The sequence below is a fragment of the Pipra filicauda genome, unplaced genomic scaffold (assembly GCF_003945595.2).
Source record: "Pipra filicauda isolate LSUMZ 115617 unplaced genomic scaffold, ASM394559v2 scaffold139_size1960392_pilon, whole genome shotgun sequence".
NCBI classification, from domain to species: domain Eukaryota; kingdom Metazoa; phylum Chordata; class Aves; order Passeriformes; family Pipridae; genus Pipra; species Pipra filicauda.
Window position 1 is genome coordinate 46,941 of NW_024103873.1, and position 20,338 is coordinate 67,278.

At 43.3% G+C, this 20,338-nt stretch overlaps 1 protein-coding gene across 2 annotated transcripts in view; it reads left to right on the forward strand.

Moving 5' to 3' along the window:
• The first annotated feature begins 7,134 nt into the window (after positions 1 to 7,134).
• FGD5 (FYVE, RhoGEF and PH domain containing 5) overlaps positions 7,135 to 20,338 on the forward strand; it is an 87,775-nt gene continuing 74,571 nt past the window's right edge. For both annotated transcript variants that reach the window (XM_027746408.2, XM_027746410.2), the window contains exons 1-2: positions 7,135 to 7,273; positions 15,038 to 17,981. In XM_027746408.2, the coding sequence (XP_027602209.1) occupies positions 7,261 to 7,273; positions 15,038 to 17,981 (2,957 nt within the window). In that variant the 5' untranslated portion in view covers positions 7,135 to 7,260. The remainder of the gene's footprint in view (positions 7,274 to 15,037; positions 17,982 to 20,338) is intronic.

Genomic DNA, 20,338 nt, shown 5'->3' on the forward strand with positions numbered 1-20,338 from the left:
AACTATTTTCCTCCAATCAGGCAGCAGATGCCTGGGCAGGAAATGGGGAACACAGCTGCCAGCCCCATTGCAAGTCAGTGGCTGTGCTAATAGATGCAGCCAAGATTTACCATAGCCAAAAAGGCCCCAGTGATAAGTAGGTTGCAGAGTTAAGGGGAGGATTTGTGGTAGAAGGTGCCTGGATTGAGACTTTCATTGGCACAAGACCAAAACAAATCCAAATGCTGAGAGGAAATGGGTGTTTGGCTTCCTCCCTGTATGTAACTCTCACACGACACATTGCACCCAGTATAAAGCCCTGATAAAATGAGGTGTGTAATTACTTGTTGTGGTTCAAAACAATGCTCAGAGGTAGCAGTAGCCATCATTTCCATAACTTTTTCTCTTGCTGATGATTCACTGCCATTTCATTTATTGGGGTTCTCAAATGCAAGGTCCCATCAAATGCAGGAAACCAGCCATAATATCTCCAGCTGGGTGGGGTCTTTTCCCCCCTTCTGCAGATGAAATCTAGCAAGTGTGTTTACTGACCTCCAGGAGTGAAATCCAGCTCTGGCACCAGTGAGGCTAGAACTGCTGATGAGTTTGTTTAAGCTAAGTCTCAGCCTTTTTAACTCGGTGCCCAATTTTTCTTTCACTGACATCATATTTACACCTGCATAACATTTGACCCTCAATGATATAGTTCCTCACTTACAATTGCTTATTTTGAGTGATGTCTGAAGCACCTGTCTGCCATCCTTCAGCTCCCAGCTCACCATTTCATTCTCTGTGATGCTATTTCCTCTCAAGCTTTATGTAACAGACAGTGTCTGAGAGGGTGTGACAGGCTGGAAAAACAAGTAACTGCAGTAGGCAAATCCATACAAGTGTATTTTCAGCTACTTCTCTGTTTGTTGCCAGTAGAGCTCTATTGATATTTTGCAGATACAGGCACCAAGTGCTCTGGAGTGCAGAGTGGTCACATGACATTGAGTAAAGATAAACGTGCTTTTGGACACATCCTTGCCCAAGTTACATTAGACGAAGCCATGCCTGGGTAAGACACGGGCCAAAACTGAGCAAGGACTTGAGAATTAGGCATCTGGGCAATTGAGAAGGGAAGAAAATCTCCATGGCAGTGAGCAATGAGAGGACTCAGCTGTGGGGTCTCTCTGATTTTGCACCATTGACTACAAATATTCTTACAATAAAACTAAGCAGTAAAAATCTCATAAACTTGATGCATCAGAGGAACCTAGATGGCCCAAGAACCTGAATGGAAACACATAAACCTTCTTCCTGACAGGACTGGTGCTCTTGCTAGGGGCCCTTTACGGAAAATGGCAAGTGAAACAATCAAATATTCATTTGATCAAGTAAGAGTCGAAGATATATTTAGAGTATTTCACAGTTGTATTACTTTGTAAGGAATACAAACACAGACTGGTCTGCCAGGAACTGACTCCACTATCCTTCTAGCATCCCTCTCCTACAGCATTCTGGGCTCTGCACACATCAACTATCCTTCAAAATCTAGTATTTCCTGCAGTTTGCAATGAACTCTCTTAACTAGATAACAGACAGCATGTTTGCAGTTAGTCATGAATAACTGGTAATTGTAATCCCTTCTCTCATTGCAAAAAATAGATGCTGCAAAAAAAGATAGGCTACAAAGTAACAAACTGCTGGTGTGGGACAGAATATTCAGCATCTTGTAGCGATAACCCTCCTATTCTTCTCTTCCTCTCCACTCCCTTTGTGTTTGTCTTTGCTTCTCTTGCCTTTGACAAGGATGTAAAATCAGGGCCAAGTCTATGACATATGTTCAACAGGTTCTTTACAATCCGTTTTGATGTAAAGAAGAACGCAAATGTAGAGTGAAGGCAGCAAGCAAAACGTCTATCATAGAAGGTACATTGGTGCTCAAAAATAGGAAGAAATTATCTTTATATGACAGAAAGTATTGTACTGAGTTGCACTGAGATGAGCAGATAATGCTGTCAAACTTTGATGTGAACAAGGCTTCACTTTAGGACACTTCTGCTTTAGCTAGTCAGTGAGCTCCTGGAGGGTCAAGGATTTAATCTCAGTCCCCAAGAGACAAGGCAACATTTGTTTGAACTTCTCTCTTTCAAAGAAGTATTCGCTAGTGGTGAATCCTTGAGATCTCATCCAAGGGATGGTCCGTCAACTTCCTTCTGTACCAACAGCTCTTGAGAGAGCATTAACTTCAAACTGGAGGATCTTGGAGTGCTACAGCGCTACAGACTTAAGATGCATCCCTGCCAATGCATCTCTAATTCTAATACAGCACCTCTCTAGCAGTGGCTCTTGTGGCTCCCTGGGCACTTGGCCAGGGACAAGCTGTCACTTACAGAACACCCTACTATTCTGCCTCGGAGCCTCTCGGTGTAAGTCAGGCTTTTGAGCAGGGAAGAAAAAGAAACCAGGAAAGCGTGAGAGAAATGACATGCCAGTCACCGAAGGATACACAAAGTTCCTTAGACACAGGAGTTTGTTACCAGGTAGCAATGACATCAGTCTACAACTGCTCCCAGTGCTATTCCATAACATCAAAGTTAAATTACTAAAAAGTGTTTGCCTACCAGTATTTACCATAGGTGTCTGTTACCATATTCAGTTCATCACAGCTGCCCACATTTTACATTTAAATTTATGTCCCATACCAAGGAATGCATGCGGTTATTAACACATCTTCACTTTTTCCCATCCTGCTTTAGTAAATGATTTCACTTTTTGTGACATGTAGCACCGGCTTACCACAATAATTGAAATGCTTTTGTAGAAAAATGGTAAAGCAGATCTGATCAGCATTAATCCATGCCATCGTAACAATTGTCCTCTATACATTAAGCCTTTCAGGTGTCCCAGGCAGCCTTACAGAGATAAACATAAGGGGTTAGCTTCCCTATAGACCTACACACTTGGTCTTTGGCAGATCACCAACAGGGATGTGCAGTTGAACCACTTCTCCCTGTCCTGTGGTTTCTTGACTGGCATACTACCAGCTGGAATGCACCAGGAAATATCAAAATACCATGAAAGTAGGTGATTTCTCAGGCAACTAAGACATGATGCATATGAAGTTTTATAACTGGTTGGTTTCTAATATTCAACCTACTAGGAAGTAGGAAGCTTAGCTTAATGTCATTTTGAGGGCAAACATCTTCCCCGCCCCCCGTATTTTTAGCTTAATGTAAGAAAATTTCTTTTAGGAAGGCTACTGACACCAAAACAGTAAAAAAGAACCCCCAAAACCTGAACTACAAACCTATAGACCCTAAAGAAGAGACAGCAGGGTGAAAGATCATGAAAAATGTTCTGAAAGACTGCTTATAAAGAAGCAGACTTCATCTTGACAAACATCTCTATGTAATAACATAAAGAGGCTTAAAAATAACAATTAGGATGTGTAGATAGTGTATTATGATAGATAGAGTCTCTAGAGCTTCATTAAAATGGCAAGAAGAGTGCTAGCTCATGTTACAATGATAAAAAATAAGACTCCAACATGCCAGATAGCTCTGATCTAATAGGGCACTTAAGTATATAGAGTAGCCCTACTTAAAACAGATTATGCACTTGCTGAGATTTAAGCACATACTTAACACATCTGCTGGGTGGGGACCTATAAACCTAGAATGTTCATCTGAGTTTTAAATTCATCAAACTTATTAAATGGATAGTTGGATTATGTTTTAAAAGAAATCCTTTGTTAAAAGTAATCTCATTATCAAAAATTAGTTGAAATTATTTAAAAAATATATACTTCATTTATTGCAATAATAATAATAATTTATTGCAATAATTGAGTAAAGAAAATAGGTGTGTCGATTTCACTTCTAGCCAATTAAGTAATGGATTCTCCCTGGGCAAGGAAGCAGTGCTGAGCTCTGCTTACTTCAAGGAATGTGTTACGTGGTGTGGATTCCACCCTTCAAAACCGTTAATTGCAGTATATGCTTGCAAATGTGGAGATTCCTCTTTTAGCTGCAAAAATTTGATTTGACTCTTCAGCATCTCCTGAACATGTCCACATGCATTCACTTTCCCATTCTTCCATTAGTAATACAGATCATTCCCCATTAGTTTTCAAGAGGATTAGAGGATAAACAGACAAATTTCAAGCAGTTCTTTTATTGCATTTAGTTATAAAATTCTCACAGCTTTTCATCATTTCAGTACAGGAAATTATACCCTGAATTGTCTTTTAGACTAACAATAAAGACAATATAAGCCTTTTGTGTACTAAATATACTCTTGTTGCACAGATATAGGGTTTTTTCCCTATTGCACTGAAATTGTAGTCTAATTGCCCATGCAGCAGCCCTTGGAGTCTAAAATCAGTCTGAGTTGCTCAAGAACACATTTCTTGATGAACAGCACAATATCTCGCAGCAGGGCATGGGTTGCATTTTTAAGCACCACAGACCAGTTCAAAATTCAAATCAATCAGATCTGATGAAAGAGAGGAGTCAGTGACTCCTGAAGGTACCCTGGCACCCTGCCCTTTGCAGCAGGAAGCAGATTTGAGTGCAGGCAGCCAGGAACTTGTGAGAAGCGCTCACCCTTTCCAGAGCTAGGTCACAAAATTATCATGGGCAATGCCCGCCCCTCAGCCAGGCTCTGAGCTACTGGCATAATGCTAGGAGCAGGAGTTTCCCCCTTGTCATTAAGTACAGGGTTCTGCTGGAGTGCTCAGCAGAAAAAAGTGAAAAAGTCATTCTTTGCTCCATGAATTTTTTCACATGAAAAATCAATTCTTTGGACCAAAACCTAAGAAGTATCATAGTTCTTTGCCCTACAGCAGACCAAAAAGGATTTTGAGTGAAGTGTCCTGTAGAAATAGTAGAGCAATTACAAGACCACCTGGTCTGTTTCCAGAATCTCTTTTACAAATGCTTTGTTTTGCTAGTAACATTTCAAACCAACATTTTTCCATTACGTATCTAGGTATGGGAAAACTTTGTAACCTAGACTATGTTTTTCAGTTTATTAGGAAATTCCCCCAAATTCTGCAGCCAATATTCTCAATTCTTCTATGAAAACATGTTTCTTTCCTTTCTGCTGTCCCTTCCGCTATTACATTAGTTTTTTGTAGCTGTTTAACCAAAAAGTTATTCTCCTGGAAAACATATTTAAGGAATATTTTTCCAAATCTCTTGTCCTGGGGTTGATTTTTTAAATTGTGCTTTCTTTTCCACTGTGTCCCACAAACTTTTTCCATCCTTTGCGAGACCTGAAGTCTGTATTCCTGAAGCTACTTCAGATGATGCTTTCTATTGATGTAAGTTATTTGTGACACTTGACACAGCCATCGGGGCTACAGGTGGCAAGAACAAATCAGGGACCCATACAAGAAGATGGGAGAAGGCTAGATGACTGCTGGTCATAGGTGGACCAGGGAAACCCATTTCATCCCCTGAACCAGGGTACAGACCCAGACACATTATGCTATGAGGGAATATATAGGCCTTTCCATCTCCCCATTTATATCAGTCAGAGTAGTAATGAAAGAGCTGCTACTGTGAATTTAGTCATCTCCAAAACCAGACAGGATTGCAAGTGCTTGCTTAGAGGTGTAGTGATACAACCAGGGTCCTCTAAGAGAACCAGAGCTCAGCGTTCCGGGATACTAGCCTCAGTGGGAGAGACTCAAGCTCACAGAAAGAAGGATTTAATTCCATTTCTCTCACTGATTGCTTTCTCTCTTCAAAGGTCTATGCACTACAGTGCAAGGCACCCTGTATCCCATCAGTCACAGTGAGACAGCATTGAAAGGTCAGGAAAAAGAGCTTTGCCTATACTACGGAGCACCTGCCAGCAGGATGATGTTAGTTATTAGGCCCTTTGCAAAAGCAGAACTAACAGCATTTAAAATGAAGTTGCTGTGGATGGTGTTAGCAGTTGTCGTGATTCCTGGGGGATTCAAAATGTCAAAGTAGGACCTGACTGCTTCGCACACACCCAGGGCAGGACGCTGGGCAGGTACAACGCGCTGTTTCTCCCCATCCCCAGCCTGCTGGCCCGCAGGACTCTGGGGTTGCTGCAAACAACCGTCCTGCACCGGGAAGGAATGGCCCCTCCCCGACTAGGGAAGCGAACCTTGAGGTCTGCTCAGCGCTCCTGGGATTTCTTTAGCAGGGGAGGGAAATTTGTAAAGTTGTGCTTCCTTGCGTGAGCAAGACCAGCCCAACTGGGCTATATTATGTCTCCATTGAGAGGAAGGGGGTGATTAACTTTTTCTGGGCGTTAATGCTGCTACCAGCCCCAAAACTGGGTGCCCGCGTTAATTTGATTGAGCCAGGAGCTGGTTTGTGGGAGAGGGGGAAAAGACGGCAGTTTGCAGCTGTCTGAAACTGCTCTGAGCAAGCGTGGTTTGTATGCGAGGGACTGTGCCTTGCTCCCCTGCACTCAGATCCCGCTTCCAGCAGCAGGTGCTGTCGGCTCCGCAGGGATGCTCCCGGTTAGGGAAAAACGCCCGGGGCGGGACGGGGCGGGGCGGGGGCTTCTCCGAGCTTCGTTCGCTGGAGGTTCCTAGGCTGGGGCGGTCGTGTCCCACAGGGGAACGGAGCGGGGGGGTGCATGTGAATGAATGAATGAATGAATGAATGAATGAATGAATGGATGAATGAATGAATGAATGAGAAAGGATGGATGGAGGGGGGAGAGAAAGGAAGGATGGGCAGGAGGAAAAGAATGAAGGGGGAAAAGGATGGAAGGGGGGAGAGGGGGATGGAGGTGATATAGAGGGAGGGGAGAAAGCGGGAGTGAGGATGGAGAGAGAGGGACCAAGGAGGGGGCAAAGAGAGACGAATGGGGGGGTGGAAAGGGTGTGGGGAACACGAAAGCGGGACATGCGAAAGGGGGAACGAAGGACCCCGCTGCGCTGCGCCGGGTCCATTCACCTGCTCCCCGCGGGGGCTCCCGGGCTCGCCGCGCAGCGGGGGCTGCCTGCACGGAGCCGGCCCGGCCCCGCCCGGCCCTGCCCCGCCCGGTCCGGCCCTGCGCGCCGCCGGCCGTGCGGGGCCCCGGCGCCGCCACCGCCCCCCGACGGGCCGCGCGCGGGGCAGGGCGGAGGCGCGCGGCGCTGACCGCCCCCGCCGGCACCGCCGCCCGCGTCCGGCCGCCCCGCTGCGCTCCCGTGCCCCGCACGGGCTGTAGGGCCGGGCGCGCCCGCGAGGGGCGAGGGCGGCGGCCCCTCGGGACCATGCGCTGAGCGCCCGGGGCAGCCGGCGAGCGAAGTTGGGGTAGAAGATGAACAACGCCGGTAAGTGCGCGGGCCCGCCGGGAAGGCTCTTCGCCTCCGGACATCTTTTCCTCGAGGCCGGCAGACGCCTGGCGGGCTTCCTTCCTCCGATACCGGCACCCCCCTTCCTTCGGGCTGGTACACCCTGCCGCCGGGATGGCACCGCCCGCCCGGGCGCTGCTGCTCCGGGGGTCGCAATCCCCCTCCGTCCCGGCTTCCCTCCTTCGGGGCCGGCAGCTCCCGGGCAGTCCCGCCGGAGCTGGCACCTCTCCTCCGGGCACCCTCGGCCCTCCGTTTCCACCCGACCTGCCAGGTGCTCGCTGGCTCCCTGGGGCTGTGCGTGCCCCATTACTTGTCCCGGCGGGACGGGGTCAAGCAGCAAGCGCGGGCGAGGCGAGGGGTTCCGGACATAACCGGACTGGCAGAGCGGGAGGGCTGCGGATGCTGAGGGACGGGGCTGTGCACCCACTACTCCCTCGGACACACTTAAGTCCCTAGGGATTTTGCTGTGACTTTCTTTCCTAAAGTCTGGTTTTGGGGGAGGTAATGTTTTTTGCAGAATTTTCTTTCCAAGGCAAACCCAAACCCTTCCTCCTTTCTTCTGTTAACTTCCCAGAACTTTTCCTTGATGTAAACTGGGAAGGTGAAAGAAACAGGATGAGAAGGGAACAAGACATTCAACAGTTAAAACGTTCAAAAAAGCCACTAGAAAACTGGGGCAAATTTTAAACTTTTCACCAACACTTTTTCATTTTCAGGGGCCAGGCATGAGTGTGAAAAACATAACAATCCAGGAAACAATTATGGCTAGTTCTGGAGTTATTTAGAAAAATTTAATTCTGCATCTAGTATGGAAAAGGAAGAGCAATAGACCCTTTGTCTTAGCTGTAAATTTTTTCATTGTGTTTCCTTGTTCCAGAACGTGAATGTTGCTGGGCATCTCACTTGCATGGGTACATTCTGAAGCCCAGAGATTTCACTGCTAGATACCTTGCCCTACAACTGTCAGGTGTTGGGAAATTGTGAATCATTGTTTGCCAAAGCACAGGAACATAGGATTGGAAAAGCTCTTTTGGGTCAAACCCAGCCCTCTGCCGTTGTATCAGTGTGTCATACCGCTCCTCTGAGTTTTGAAGTCTTTTCTCTTGGAGTGGGGAAGTGAGACAATTTTCTACAATGTGCTGATACTTGCATTCTGTTTTCTGATACTGGTCTGGACTGGACTCTGTACCTCCCAGGAGACCAAGTCATTTGAAAATTAAGTAAGCCAGACAAAAATTGCTTTAGCCATGATGCTTCTAGCTCTCTTTCTTTGTCTCTGCATTATTTAAACCCAGATCTAATCTGCTCCTGTTGTCAGTGGAAGTGCAGTGTAAGAAATATCAGATGTATTTGTAAAGACTTATTAGCAGTTTTTATTTTCAAGAATGTTGGATGACTACCTTCATTACCAAAAGCAGTACCCGTTGTTACAGAACACAAGGTCATACTACTTTTATTAATTCCTCCAATTATATCAACCCAAAACTTTTCAGGTAGCTCTCCTGCTACTCCTCGCACCAAAATGAGAAACTCTTGCCATTGCTAGTTCTTCTAGTTTCCAGACCGGGTTCAACACCAATTATTACTGTGATTGCATTGTCCTTTTGTTAAAAATAGTTCTTTTCCTCTTCTGGTGTTTACCTCCAGGTTGTATTTATAGAGTGCTCATATCCCTTCTCAGCCTTTGTTTTGTATGTTCACACAATGCAAGGAATGTCTCTCCCATCAGTGCAAAGCAGAACTTCCTACTGAATCTGAAGGAGAGGGGTATTTATTAACCAGCACAACCTGGGGACCAAAATTACCTATCTTTGTATTACAGTAAGTAATACATAACACCAGTAAGTAGTCATATGTGCAGGCTTAGACGGCAGTCATGCTCCCACAGAAGTTAAAATAATGACAGACAGAAAACAGAAAGAGAGATATGGATTATCCTCAGAGATGCAGACCTGGTAGGAAAAGAAAGATGAAGCAATCCATCCAAGGCCACAGGAAATCTGTGGTAAGAGACAAGAGACCAGACCAGCCTCATATATAGGACCTTCCAGCCTCTAAGTACCGATTTGTTTGCCAGGTGCTGAAATGATGCTGCCCATAGGAAGAACATACAAATGTAAGAGTCCAGATTGTTCAGAGGTATAAGCAGACAGTATATTCTTTCAGCTGCTACTGAAAGTGATATAGGAAAAGATGCTATATGTACCTGTCAAAGAATTTTAACCAATGTCTTCTTTGGCTCTTAGGACACAATATATAAACCAGCAGGTGAATATAAGTTGTCTGCTGCAGTGTTAATTTCCAGTTGTGAAAATCACAACAGCCAAATTGGTAACATCACAATCACTTACAGTTACATTAAAAAGAAATAGTAGTTTAGAACCAAGATTATTTAGTCATTATGTACATGTGGTTTTTCACAGTCACAGTAGTGGACCCTTCTTGCTATATACAGAGTACCTTTGATGACAAGAACATATCTTGATAGATGTTTTTCAAAACTATCAGACTTAGGCAGAAGATGAAATACCATTTTCATAAGTATGAGGCATTTAGGAGCCAAAGACCTGCTGGCTTTGACCAGGACCTCAGGTTTCAATGGCCTAAAGTCCCAGTTTTCAGAAAACACTCAAGTATCTAATACCTGTTCAAGTCAAACTACGAGCTGATACCTAAATCTGGACTGAGGTCCCATTTGAAAGGAAGACTTGCACTCCTAATTGTTTGAAAATCCTAGTCTGAATACCTTTTCCATTTAAAGTGACTCTCATGCAACTGTTTTCACTTATGTAATTTTTGTCATTTCAGAGTTATCTCCAATAGTGTGAAATAAGTGATGCATTTACATGCTGTAAAACAAAGAGAACTACTTCTGCAGCAAATATTGCACAATTAATGACGTCTCAGTACATCCTGAGTATCCTCAGTGACAGCACTGATGTTTTATGAGTTGAACCCCCTCATAGGGATTATACTTTCCTTGTAAATCATGCTACCTCATCCGTTTAATCTCCAACATATTAAAGTTTATGCTGGGTACTTAATTCAGAATGACATTAAATTGCTTTATCTACATATGCAGCTTGAACACACCCTCATTGTCTGACTTGGACAGCTGGTAGAGTTCTAATTACATGTTGGAACCTACAGCTTTCTGTACTGGAAATGTAAAAAACGAGTTTTAGGAGACTCTGTGCTCGACTTGCCTTACATTCCAGGCAGCATTACCGTAGTGGTTGGTGCTCATGTTCTGGCCAGGTCCGAACCCAGCTCTTCGTCTGCTGTCTGTTTCACTTACACTGAAGCTCCAGGTGTTCTTTTGAGAGGAAGCTCTGTACCAGCATTCTCTCAGAACAATTTCTTCACTAAGGAGGAAGCACCATAGTCAAAAGATAAACCCATGTATTAGACAAGTACAGAATTTCCTCTAATTCTGATATAGCTATGTGAAATTATACAGCTCCTGATCAGAGCTGAACAGGACTTTCTGATACCCTTGTCTGGATATTCTCCCTCTGCCTCCTGTTTCTCAGACACTTTCTCTCTGTGGATTTCAATTCCTTCTTCATAGGCAGAAGCAGTGACAGACAGGACTTGTGTGCACTGGTTTCCACTGGGATTCTGGGTTTGGTGCAGTTCCATCCCACTGTTGCAGTATGGTCCCTCCACCTGCATTGTTGCTTCCATCCAAAAGCTCTGCAGATCCCTGAACAATGCATTGTGTGTGTCTCCTCAGTGTGAATCCCATTTTAACATATGTCTGAGTTGAATTAATGCCAAAGGCATGAAGAAAACACAGGTCCACAAAAGTTCATTGATCAGAAGAAGCTACTTTCAGCATCTGAAGAGATGCCTGAACTGGATTGCAGCACCAGCCAAGGCTGGAACCAGTATCTGCAAAGTATCTTGAGCCACTAGCAAAAAGCATGACCCTGGGACATGTCTACAAATATTTCTGCAAGGGTGAAACCTCAGTCTTTAGTTAGTTCCTGGCGGTGATGTTGGGAGGTATGGTCCCTTATAAGCCTTAATTAAATTCTAGGCTAATTCCTAAATCTGGAAAACATTTGAAAGTGTTTAGTTGCAGTGTTTCAGGCAATAGCCCACTACAAAATGTTTATTGTTTCAAAGGAACACTTGAAGAGTGAAGGCTATATGGGTTGATTGCTAGTCCAGGAGAGCTGCTAGGCTACTGTTCGCTGCTTAGAAACTCAGACGGAAGGAGAGTACTGTAATGTAGTTTCATATGGACCGTGGCAGGAATGGAACCATGCAGCACTGCCTGAAGGAAGGTGGGTAAGGAGAGGAAGCGGTCCTTGTCAGTACAAGGAAGCACCGAACAATAAGGGGAGGAGCAGGCTAAAGGAATTCGTATTCCCCAAGAGTTTCCTTTTAAGCACAAGGTGGGTGTGTCTCCCTCCAAACTAAAACACATCCTAAAATAAACATGCACAATTACTTGTGAACATACACATTGCTTATGGTGCAGTGTTGCTTTGTGTCCATTTAGAAGTTACAGCCAGAACCTTTCAAGTGGCTCAGACAGCAAAGGAAGCAGAAATTGAAGCAGAATGAAATTGTCCTGATAAAAGGCAAGAAGCTGTGCTTTCTTTTGTTTGGGTTAGTTTTTAAACAAACAGTTGTACTCCTCCCTCCGCTTCCCCCTCGCATCCCCACCAAAGAAAAAAGAAAATTATTTAAGGAGCCTCATGAAAGGCAAGACCAACAGACAGAGCAGTTAGGAAAAAAAACTATGTAAGGAATCAGTAGTGACCAGTAGCTGGCACAAGTGGGTAAAAGTAGGACATCACAGTGCCTATTACTACACTGTAGACAGGGTCTACTACCATAAGTTCTCTTCCACCAGCAGTCTTACTGAAGGTAGCAGAAGGAAAAACTCATGTCCATGACATTATTTTATTTCAAATTTGTTTATAAGACAAAGCTTGGGAGATCTGGCATTGTCTATAGTCCAGTCTTTTCCTTGTTACTCACTGTTTCAGTACTGTCTGACAAGAACAGGGATGAGAATGTAGAGACTGTTCAAGCCTTGTCACATCTCAGGAATGGAGTAGGTATATTTATATCCCATTCTTGGATAGACATTCCATAGAAGGCCAGGCACTGCAGAAACTGGTATAAGACATTTAAAGTGATGTTTCTTCCTTGGAGTTAGTTGTAAAAATGCCTTATTGTGGTGGTAAAGGTGTAGAGACTCAGTTTTACTTAATAAAAATTTCATGCATCTTACTACCAGAAGGTTCGTTTAGGATGTTTAGTCATTGCAATAGCTGATTTAAAAATGCAAAGGTAGATCTGGCTGGGGAGCCAGGCTTACACGATACTAAACCCACTTCTATTCCCTCCCTGTTTTTAACAGGCAAGAGTTTTCAGTACTCTGCAGCCTTCAACTGCTGCCTGCAAAAGAAGCAGTGGTGGTACTTCAGCAATGGTGGAGTGTTTGGCACATAACGTTTCCAAAATACTGTGGAGGGAGAGATGAGTTACCCATTTGTGACTAGAGAGATGCCCTGCGGTTCAAAGCAGCAGCGGATACTGTGAAACACCACAGTACTGCAGACTGGTGAATACGCAGTTCTCTCTCCCTTCTTTTCCACAAGTTGTTTTAAGCCTCCCAGACATGATGCTGGATTGGTATAAAACTCCAGATACAGAGTAATTCTTGAACAGTATGTGCGATAAGGACCCTCATTAGGACAGGCTTTTCATTCCTTCTGGGCTAAGCCGAGATCACTGGTTCAGTTTTTAACTTAGAGGGAATCCCTCTAGTGTCTCATAGCTCTGGAAAGACTGTTTTCTGACTACATCAGGGTGCCAAATTGTCAGCTTCTTTCTGACTACTGGAAGAAATTTCAGCAAGCTAAAGAATATCAGAAGAGACAGCCTTTTATGTCTCCCAGAGTCTAATCAAACAAATATATGTCAGTATTAGTTCAGTACGAATTACTGCAATTATACTAAGATAACAATAAGAAAAGTACCATGACACCAAATATCAGAAGAATCAGAGAATCATTTTTAAGCAGTTTGTGTTCAGTATCCCCTTATTCTTAGTACGGTGCACAGCTCAGTTCTAACTGTCTGCACTTCCACATATCAAAAGTCTGCATTCCAAAATGCTCAAAATACAACAGCACAGTAGCTACAGTTCCTGAAACTTATACCATGATTTATGATAGGATTTCACATAGGAACCATGTCCAAAATTGTGTCTTTTGAGATGCTGTTCCCTTCGTTCCTGTGTGTAAGGCACAAAGATTTTGCACAAAGAATTGTTCCTGTCTCTCTCATAGTGAAATGGTTTGTCCTGCGCTTTTCCTTAAAATGGAGAGCTCTCCATTTTCCACTACAACATGTAAATTAAAATCATAAAAAAAATTAGAGATTTCTGATTGATTAACCATGTAATTATCTATTGATGGCTAGGAAACATCAGTAGGAGGAAACCACTTCTCTCTATTTATTACCATCTGTAACCATTTGGTATGCTGGCTTCTTTACATATTTCATCCCATCTAAAATCTCACAAGGGAGGATCCCTATTGTTACCTATTTATGCAGTCTTTTAGTATTTCATTTAGTTTCTGAAGAATATTAATTTCAGGACCAAGACAGCTGAATGACTGTGGCATGCAAACTGTAGTGTGAGTAAAATGGCCATATATGACTTAATTCACCTAGCTTCAATCTAGCTTGTCAGTCTGCTTGATTTCCCCTACACGTGTGTCAGCACTACCACTAGAAGTACAAGGCTGGCCTTAGTTTGCAAGATAATTTACTTTTTAAAGTATATTTTGATGTTTAGAGAAGACTATACCTGCAAGGGGTCCTGGATTTACAGGAGGATGGAGGATCTTTTGAGTAAAGGGCTGAAAAAGCTGTACATTGAAAACTGAGCTTGAGTTTAAACCAGTAACTCTCTTTATATTTTGGGTTGAAGTATTTCATACAGCGCATTATGGCTCATCAGCATAATCAGTGTAAAGTATTAGTCAAGCTTTTAGCAAACGACCTTATCCCTTATCATTATGTTGTTCAATAAACAAAACGTAACTCCGTATTTTGTTACCATGGTAATGGCAGGTGGGAAGACTCCGTGTCTGGGCACCAAGAGTTCAGTTTGGTTGGGTTGAATTAAGCCTTGATCTGTTGGTAGAACTAATTTTGTTCAGTGCTGAAATTCTGCAAACTGCCTATTGAAATTAAAATCATTGCTAAAAAGTGTTTACTCTGAATTATATGAGCAGCTACTATGGCTGAAAGGCATTTCTTTCATTGCAGTGAAACACTTCAGCATCATTGAATCAAAGTGTTCATATTTAATCATAGGTCAAACATTTCTGTGGCAGAACCAGAATGTCTCTAATATTAGCGCTTCTGAGTGTGGGAGGTGTTACCTATCTGTGGACACCTGTGTATGATACATCCTTGGCTCTGCAGCTGCACATCTTTCTCTCCCCAAGTGTGCTAGGGCTGCATCTAGTTCAGTTCAGTTTTGACCTTAAATTGTGTTCCTTGGAATATAGCTGCAGTGCTGCGTGGAAGGACGCTTCACATGCTTTGCTCCTTCACTTCTCTTTTCAGAGCTGAGCCTATATTATTGGCTGGACTCCTTCTGCATTAGAAGTCATTGATTATAGATAAAGTCTACTGCAGGATATATTCTGCTGGCTTTAATAAAAACCAAGATGACTAACATGACTTTTTTTCTCTTTTCTCCAGAAATCACAAAACCACCACTAGCACCGAAACCAAAGATTATCGGTCATCTTTCTCCAGTAGCTGTCTCCAAATTTTCTCCTTCACTGCCTAGGGCTGATATTCTTCATAACCCGAACTCTGTGTCTAGGGGTCCCAAACCACCTATTGCTCCCAAGCCAAAATTCTCAACTGACACTGAGGGCAAATCCAGTGTTTCTACCAACAATAACTTAAATAAATGCCCAAATGGGAGACTGATATGTCTTGATGGAGAGCTGTACGAAGAAAACCAGTGCAGTGCTGATTGCCTAGAATCTGAGGCAGATAATGAATACATTGTAGTTCCTGAAGCTCGGCTGACCAGCAAAGACTGTAATAATTTGGAACATGAGCATGACAGGAACCTAGATTCCTCTGTGGAAGATGAAGTCTCAGAAACTCCAGAAGAGGTAGAGAAGGAAGAGGATAGCCTTGCTAATGAGGAGAATACCAGTAATCGAGAAGTCATCGAAGATGAGCACCATAACTCTTCAGACATTGCTGAACCAATGGAACCAGACTCTGAAGAGTCAACCAGAGACTGTGACCAGTCCAAAGGACTTTGTGAGGAGTCCTCGGATGCCCCGGATAGGGATAATGATGCTTCCAAGAATGTAGATGAAGATGAGGATGTTGTAGGTGATTGTATTGAAACAAAAAACAAGCGGGAAACTTCTTACAACCTGAAACTGGTCAAGAACAATAGTGATTGTAAGACTGAAACTGATAACATTTTCAATAGAAATGAGGAACTAATGGGTGATACCTGTAAAAATACCATTGTAATTCCACTGCCTGCAGATGAATCAATCCCACATAGTGAGAAGGCAGGGCAGGAGGAGGAACAACTGCCTGAGGTTTTAGAAAAAGCAGATGGGCGTCTAGCACGTGATGATGACCACAGTGCACATGCAGAGCTTGATTTGAATTCGGAAGGGGAATTAGAAAATGATGACTGTGCAAGCCCTGACATGCTGCCTGATGAGGCTGATGAAGAAACAGCTCCTGGCTTAGAACTGTGTGAAGATGAACCCAGTGCCCTAAATGGTTTAGGAGAGTTCATCCATCAAGCAGCAGCTGAAGAGGAGGAAGCAGAACCAGATGAGCACAATAGTACACACACAGGAAACACTGGCAACGGCTGCCAGATCACTGAGAGGAGAGGTGAGAAGACATCAGAGGTAGCCTGTGAAGCAAGCAAAGACTCTGGGAAAGGGGGAGAAGAAACTGTGAATGCAGAGAATATGGATGATGGCTGTCAAATTGCACCTTGTGAGAATGAATGTGGTGAGGAAATACACATGGAACATTCAGATGAGCATCTTCAATCAGAATGGACCTCTCTGCATGAAGATGGTGTGATCTCTGATACCCTACCTTGTAGTCCAGGGATGGAGCCAGAGCTGGAAAATGTGACTGCTGAAGATCATAGTGAAAGTACTGTGGAAACGTCTAAGTCGGATGAACTGCAACTCGAAGACAATGAGGTAGAAGCAAACAGCTTCAGCAAAAGTGTCCCAAGTTCACCTCAACAGGTCCCACTTGAGGAAGAGTTAGACTTCTGTAAGCATGGCAAAATTAATGTAGAATGTGGGACCAAACATGTTTTGCATGAAAATCTGGCAGTCCCTAAAGTGGTCATTGTGCCTGAAGAATCAGAAGAAAGAGAAACTAGTGGTGATTCCCTAGATGATCCTTATGTGCTTCCTGCAGAAAATGAAATTGCTTATGGTGTGCAGACTGATTTAGGAGCTGATCACAGTAGAAAGGATGAATTAGGCATGGATGGTGAAAACAACTTGCCTCCCACTGATCGTAAAAATATTGTCACTAGAACACGCTCGCTATCTGGGAAAATGCCAGGCTATGTCCCAGAAACTGTTCTGGAAGAAACTGGACCTGAAACTGATTTACCATCTTCCCGCAATGGCTCTGGGACAGAAGATTTGAGCATTAATTTATTTTCACTGGAAGGAAAACCAATGGAAGCCAACAGGGCATTACCAACAAAGTCAAGACGTTTCATTTTATATCCTCGATCTTATTCTGTTGAAGGGAGAGAGATGCCTATTGCTGTTTACAGAGAAAGTGATGGCTGCATACTGGATGATGTTAGAATAAAAAGGACAGAAGATAACTTGTCTTTGCCTTGTGTCAATGGTTCCTCAGGTAGTTTTTCTCAGCGAAATCATCTTTCATCATGTAGCATATCTACACCATCCTCAGTTGTTGATATACCACCTCCTTTTGAACTTGCCTACATCACCAAAAAGCCAATAACTAAAAGTTCCCCTTCACTTTTGATAGAAAGTGACTCACCTGATAAGTATTCCAAGAAGAAGAAATCTTCTTTTAAGAGGTTCCTCACTCTAAAATTCAAAAAGAAAACTGAAAATAAAGTCCATGTAGATGTTAATGTTTCTTCTTCAAGGTCCTCATCAGAGTCCAGCTATCACGGGCCTCCAAGGCTGATGGAGCTAGACAGGAGGAGCCTCAGTAGCTCACCTCAACTAAAATCACATGTGGGGAAGCTCCGTGCATCTGAGTCTCCCTCTGCTGTTCTCTTCTATAAGGATGGTAAAAGAAAAGGAACGCCCAAGTCCTTCAGCAGGAGTGTGTCAAGGGTGGAGTCCTTCGAGGACCGGTCCAGACCTCCTTTCATGCCACTCCCATTAACGAAACCTAGGTCTATTTCTTTTCCCAATGCTGACACGTCTGACTATGAGAACATTCCTGCTATGAGCTCTGACTATGAAAACATACAGATTCCTCCTCGAAGGTCCACCAGAGCAGGAACTTTCACTGAGTTTTTTGAAGATCCCAGCAGGGCATTATCTGCTGCTAATGAGAATGACGGGTATGTGGATATGAGCAGCTTCACTGGCTTTGAGAACAAGCAGCAAACCACAGACCAGGAAACAGAAAGGTACTGTAATAAATTATTATGTAAGACCTGCTAGCCTTGGTCAAAAGGCAAGGCCTCCCCTGCTAGGTATAGTAGGCAGATCCTCCATGTTGGTTTACTTATACCTCCTCTCAGGAAAGGCTTACAGGAAAGATTGGAAGAATACAAGATAAGCCTTTATCAGTGGAAAAAAAAAAAGACACCAGATTAACTCTTTACCTTGTAAATGAATACCGGATCTGGGTCCTATGATTTGCAGACAGAAACCAAAGAGCATTCAAAAATATTTGGTTTATCCAGTTGATCTGATTTTTGTGGGTGGGAGGGGGGAGCAGAGAGAGCTTGCCTTGTTCTTCAGTAAGAATGGTTTCTGACTTCTTGCCTGAATGAAAGGAGAGCCTGATTGCTGGAAGGGGTCCTGCTTCATTTTTTCATGCCTGTCAATTTCTCAAAACAACAGTATGTACATAATGCATGTTTCAAAGTGCCTCAGTTAAGTATAGACCAGAAAATCCCAAAGCATGAACTAATCAGACAAGACAATTCATTTTAGAAGTCGCTTTAAAGGCTGTCATGGCCCTTTGACAGAGCTGCTGATTTATAAATGAATTAAACAGTGCTGTCTGAAATCATATGCACTGCTTACATTAATAACAATGTTTCACTCCATTCCATTAGGTTATTTGCAAACACAAAATTTTTTTTTTCATATTTACATACACTCAACACCTTTGAATTTGAATCTGTTGTCAGATTATAGCATTCGATCAGTGAAATGCAGAGATGTAAATAAGAAGAGTGGTTTTTGTTAAGTTCATGTTCAACAGGTAATAAGAAAAACAAGGTGCAAAGCCAATGAATGAAAAGGAGCGTCTTTAATGCATTTTGCTAGAGCTGTGTGAAAAACATAAAAATATTAAAGCAAGGTTTTCCTGTCCATTTCCATCCATTGTTCTCCCAAAGATTTAATACTTGTGTTTCTTTGCAACGCTTATTTTTTCTGGTTGTCTTCATTGTCATTGTGAACGGAACAAACCATGGGCATTTCACACACCCCTCTTAGGGTACTTCAAACTCGGGGAGTAAAAGAACTTTTCTTTAACACCTGTGAATGAGTCTTGCAAACCATTTCTAAGATAAGAATGATGTGAGATGGTGAGTAAACATGGGAAAAGAGATTGCATCAGGGCTTGAGCTGTGGATCCAGATGCACCTGAAACTGCGGAGTGTTGGACACAGGCCTGTGGTTTAGCTCTTTGGAGATGCTGGCTGCCTGCAGTGTTGGGAGCCCCAGTGATGCTGACACTGGGACACGGTGGAGTACGGTGCAGCTTCACAACACGCACCGCCACATGCCCAGAGCTGTGCTCAGCAGAAGCTGCATTACTCACTTGCTTTCAGTGGTTTGCATTGCACCCAGCACACTGACGTTTGCTCCTGAAAAAGCTGGCCAGTTCTTTGTGTCCATGAAACGCCGCCCATTTTAGGCAGTTCTTGAAGAACCAAGTTAAAAATATTAGAACTACGTCAATTGCTGTGACTTGGGCCCATTTATGAACTTCCTGTGGAAGCCTGTAGTTTCGAAGGGAGAGCCAATCCAAACTGGTTCAGGAAGTCTCAAGGTCAAGGCATGAACATAATTCTTCAGTCTGCTGCTAGTTGTGCATGCAGTTTTTGTGGTTGTTGGGGGTGAAATGAAGGTTAGGCTCCTGTACAACCCCTTTATCAAGATAACCGGGGTGGAGGGGAAGAGCACCAGGCAGACATAATTGCTGCTGCGATAGCTCTTATTTACTGTATTTGTCAGCATGTTTTGGACAAAGACATGCCAGAAAAGTTTTGATGAAATGTAAATGGCTAATACACATCCAGTGGCGTAATACACTTGAAGAAACAGGGTGTGGTCTAAATGTAAAGCAACACAAATCATACAAGCACATGCACCTAGTTAGACACGGATACATGATGTATGGACATGGATGTTTTACTTCCTGCTAAAGCAGTTCTTCCTAAAATACCTCGCCATGGGTTTAAGATTTCTGTTAGGAATACCTATCAAACATAGCTCTACCACAACCACACAGGGATAAAAATTACTTTGAACTCCAGCCTGCTCATATCCGGAGGCTTATTTCAACCATTTGAGAGTACAAGTGTGTTGGATTAAACCCTTGCAATACGTGGGACTTGAGCCCGTGAACTTCTCTTTGGTGCATTCACCTGCAGAGCACTTGTATTTAGCATCTGCTGATACTTTACAGAAGTGCTATATTTTTGATGAATGGCCAAGTACAAGTCTTTTATTACACTTCAGAGAACAGAATGTGAGAGTGTTATAAAAGATTATAATAATCCAGGAACCTTCACTACTGTGTGTG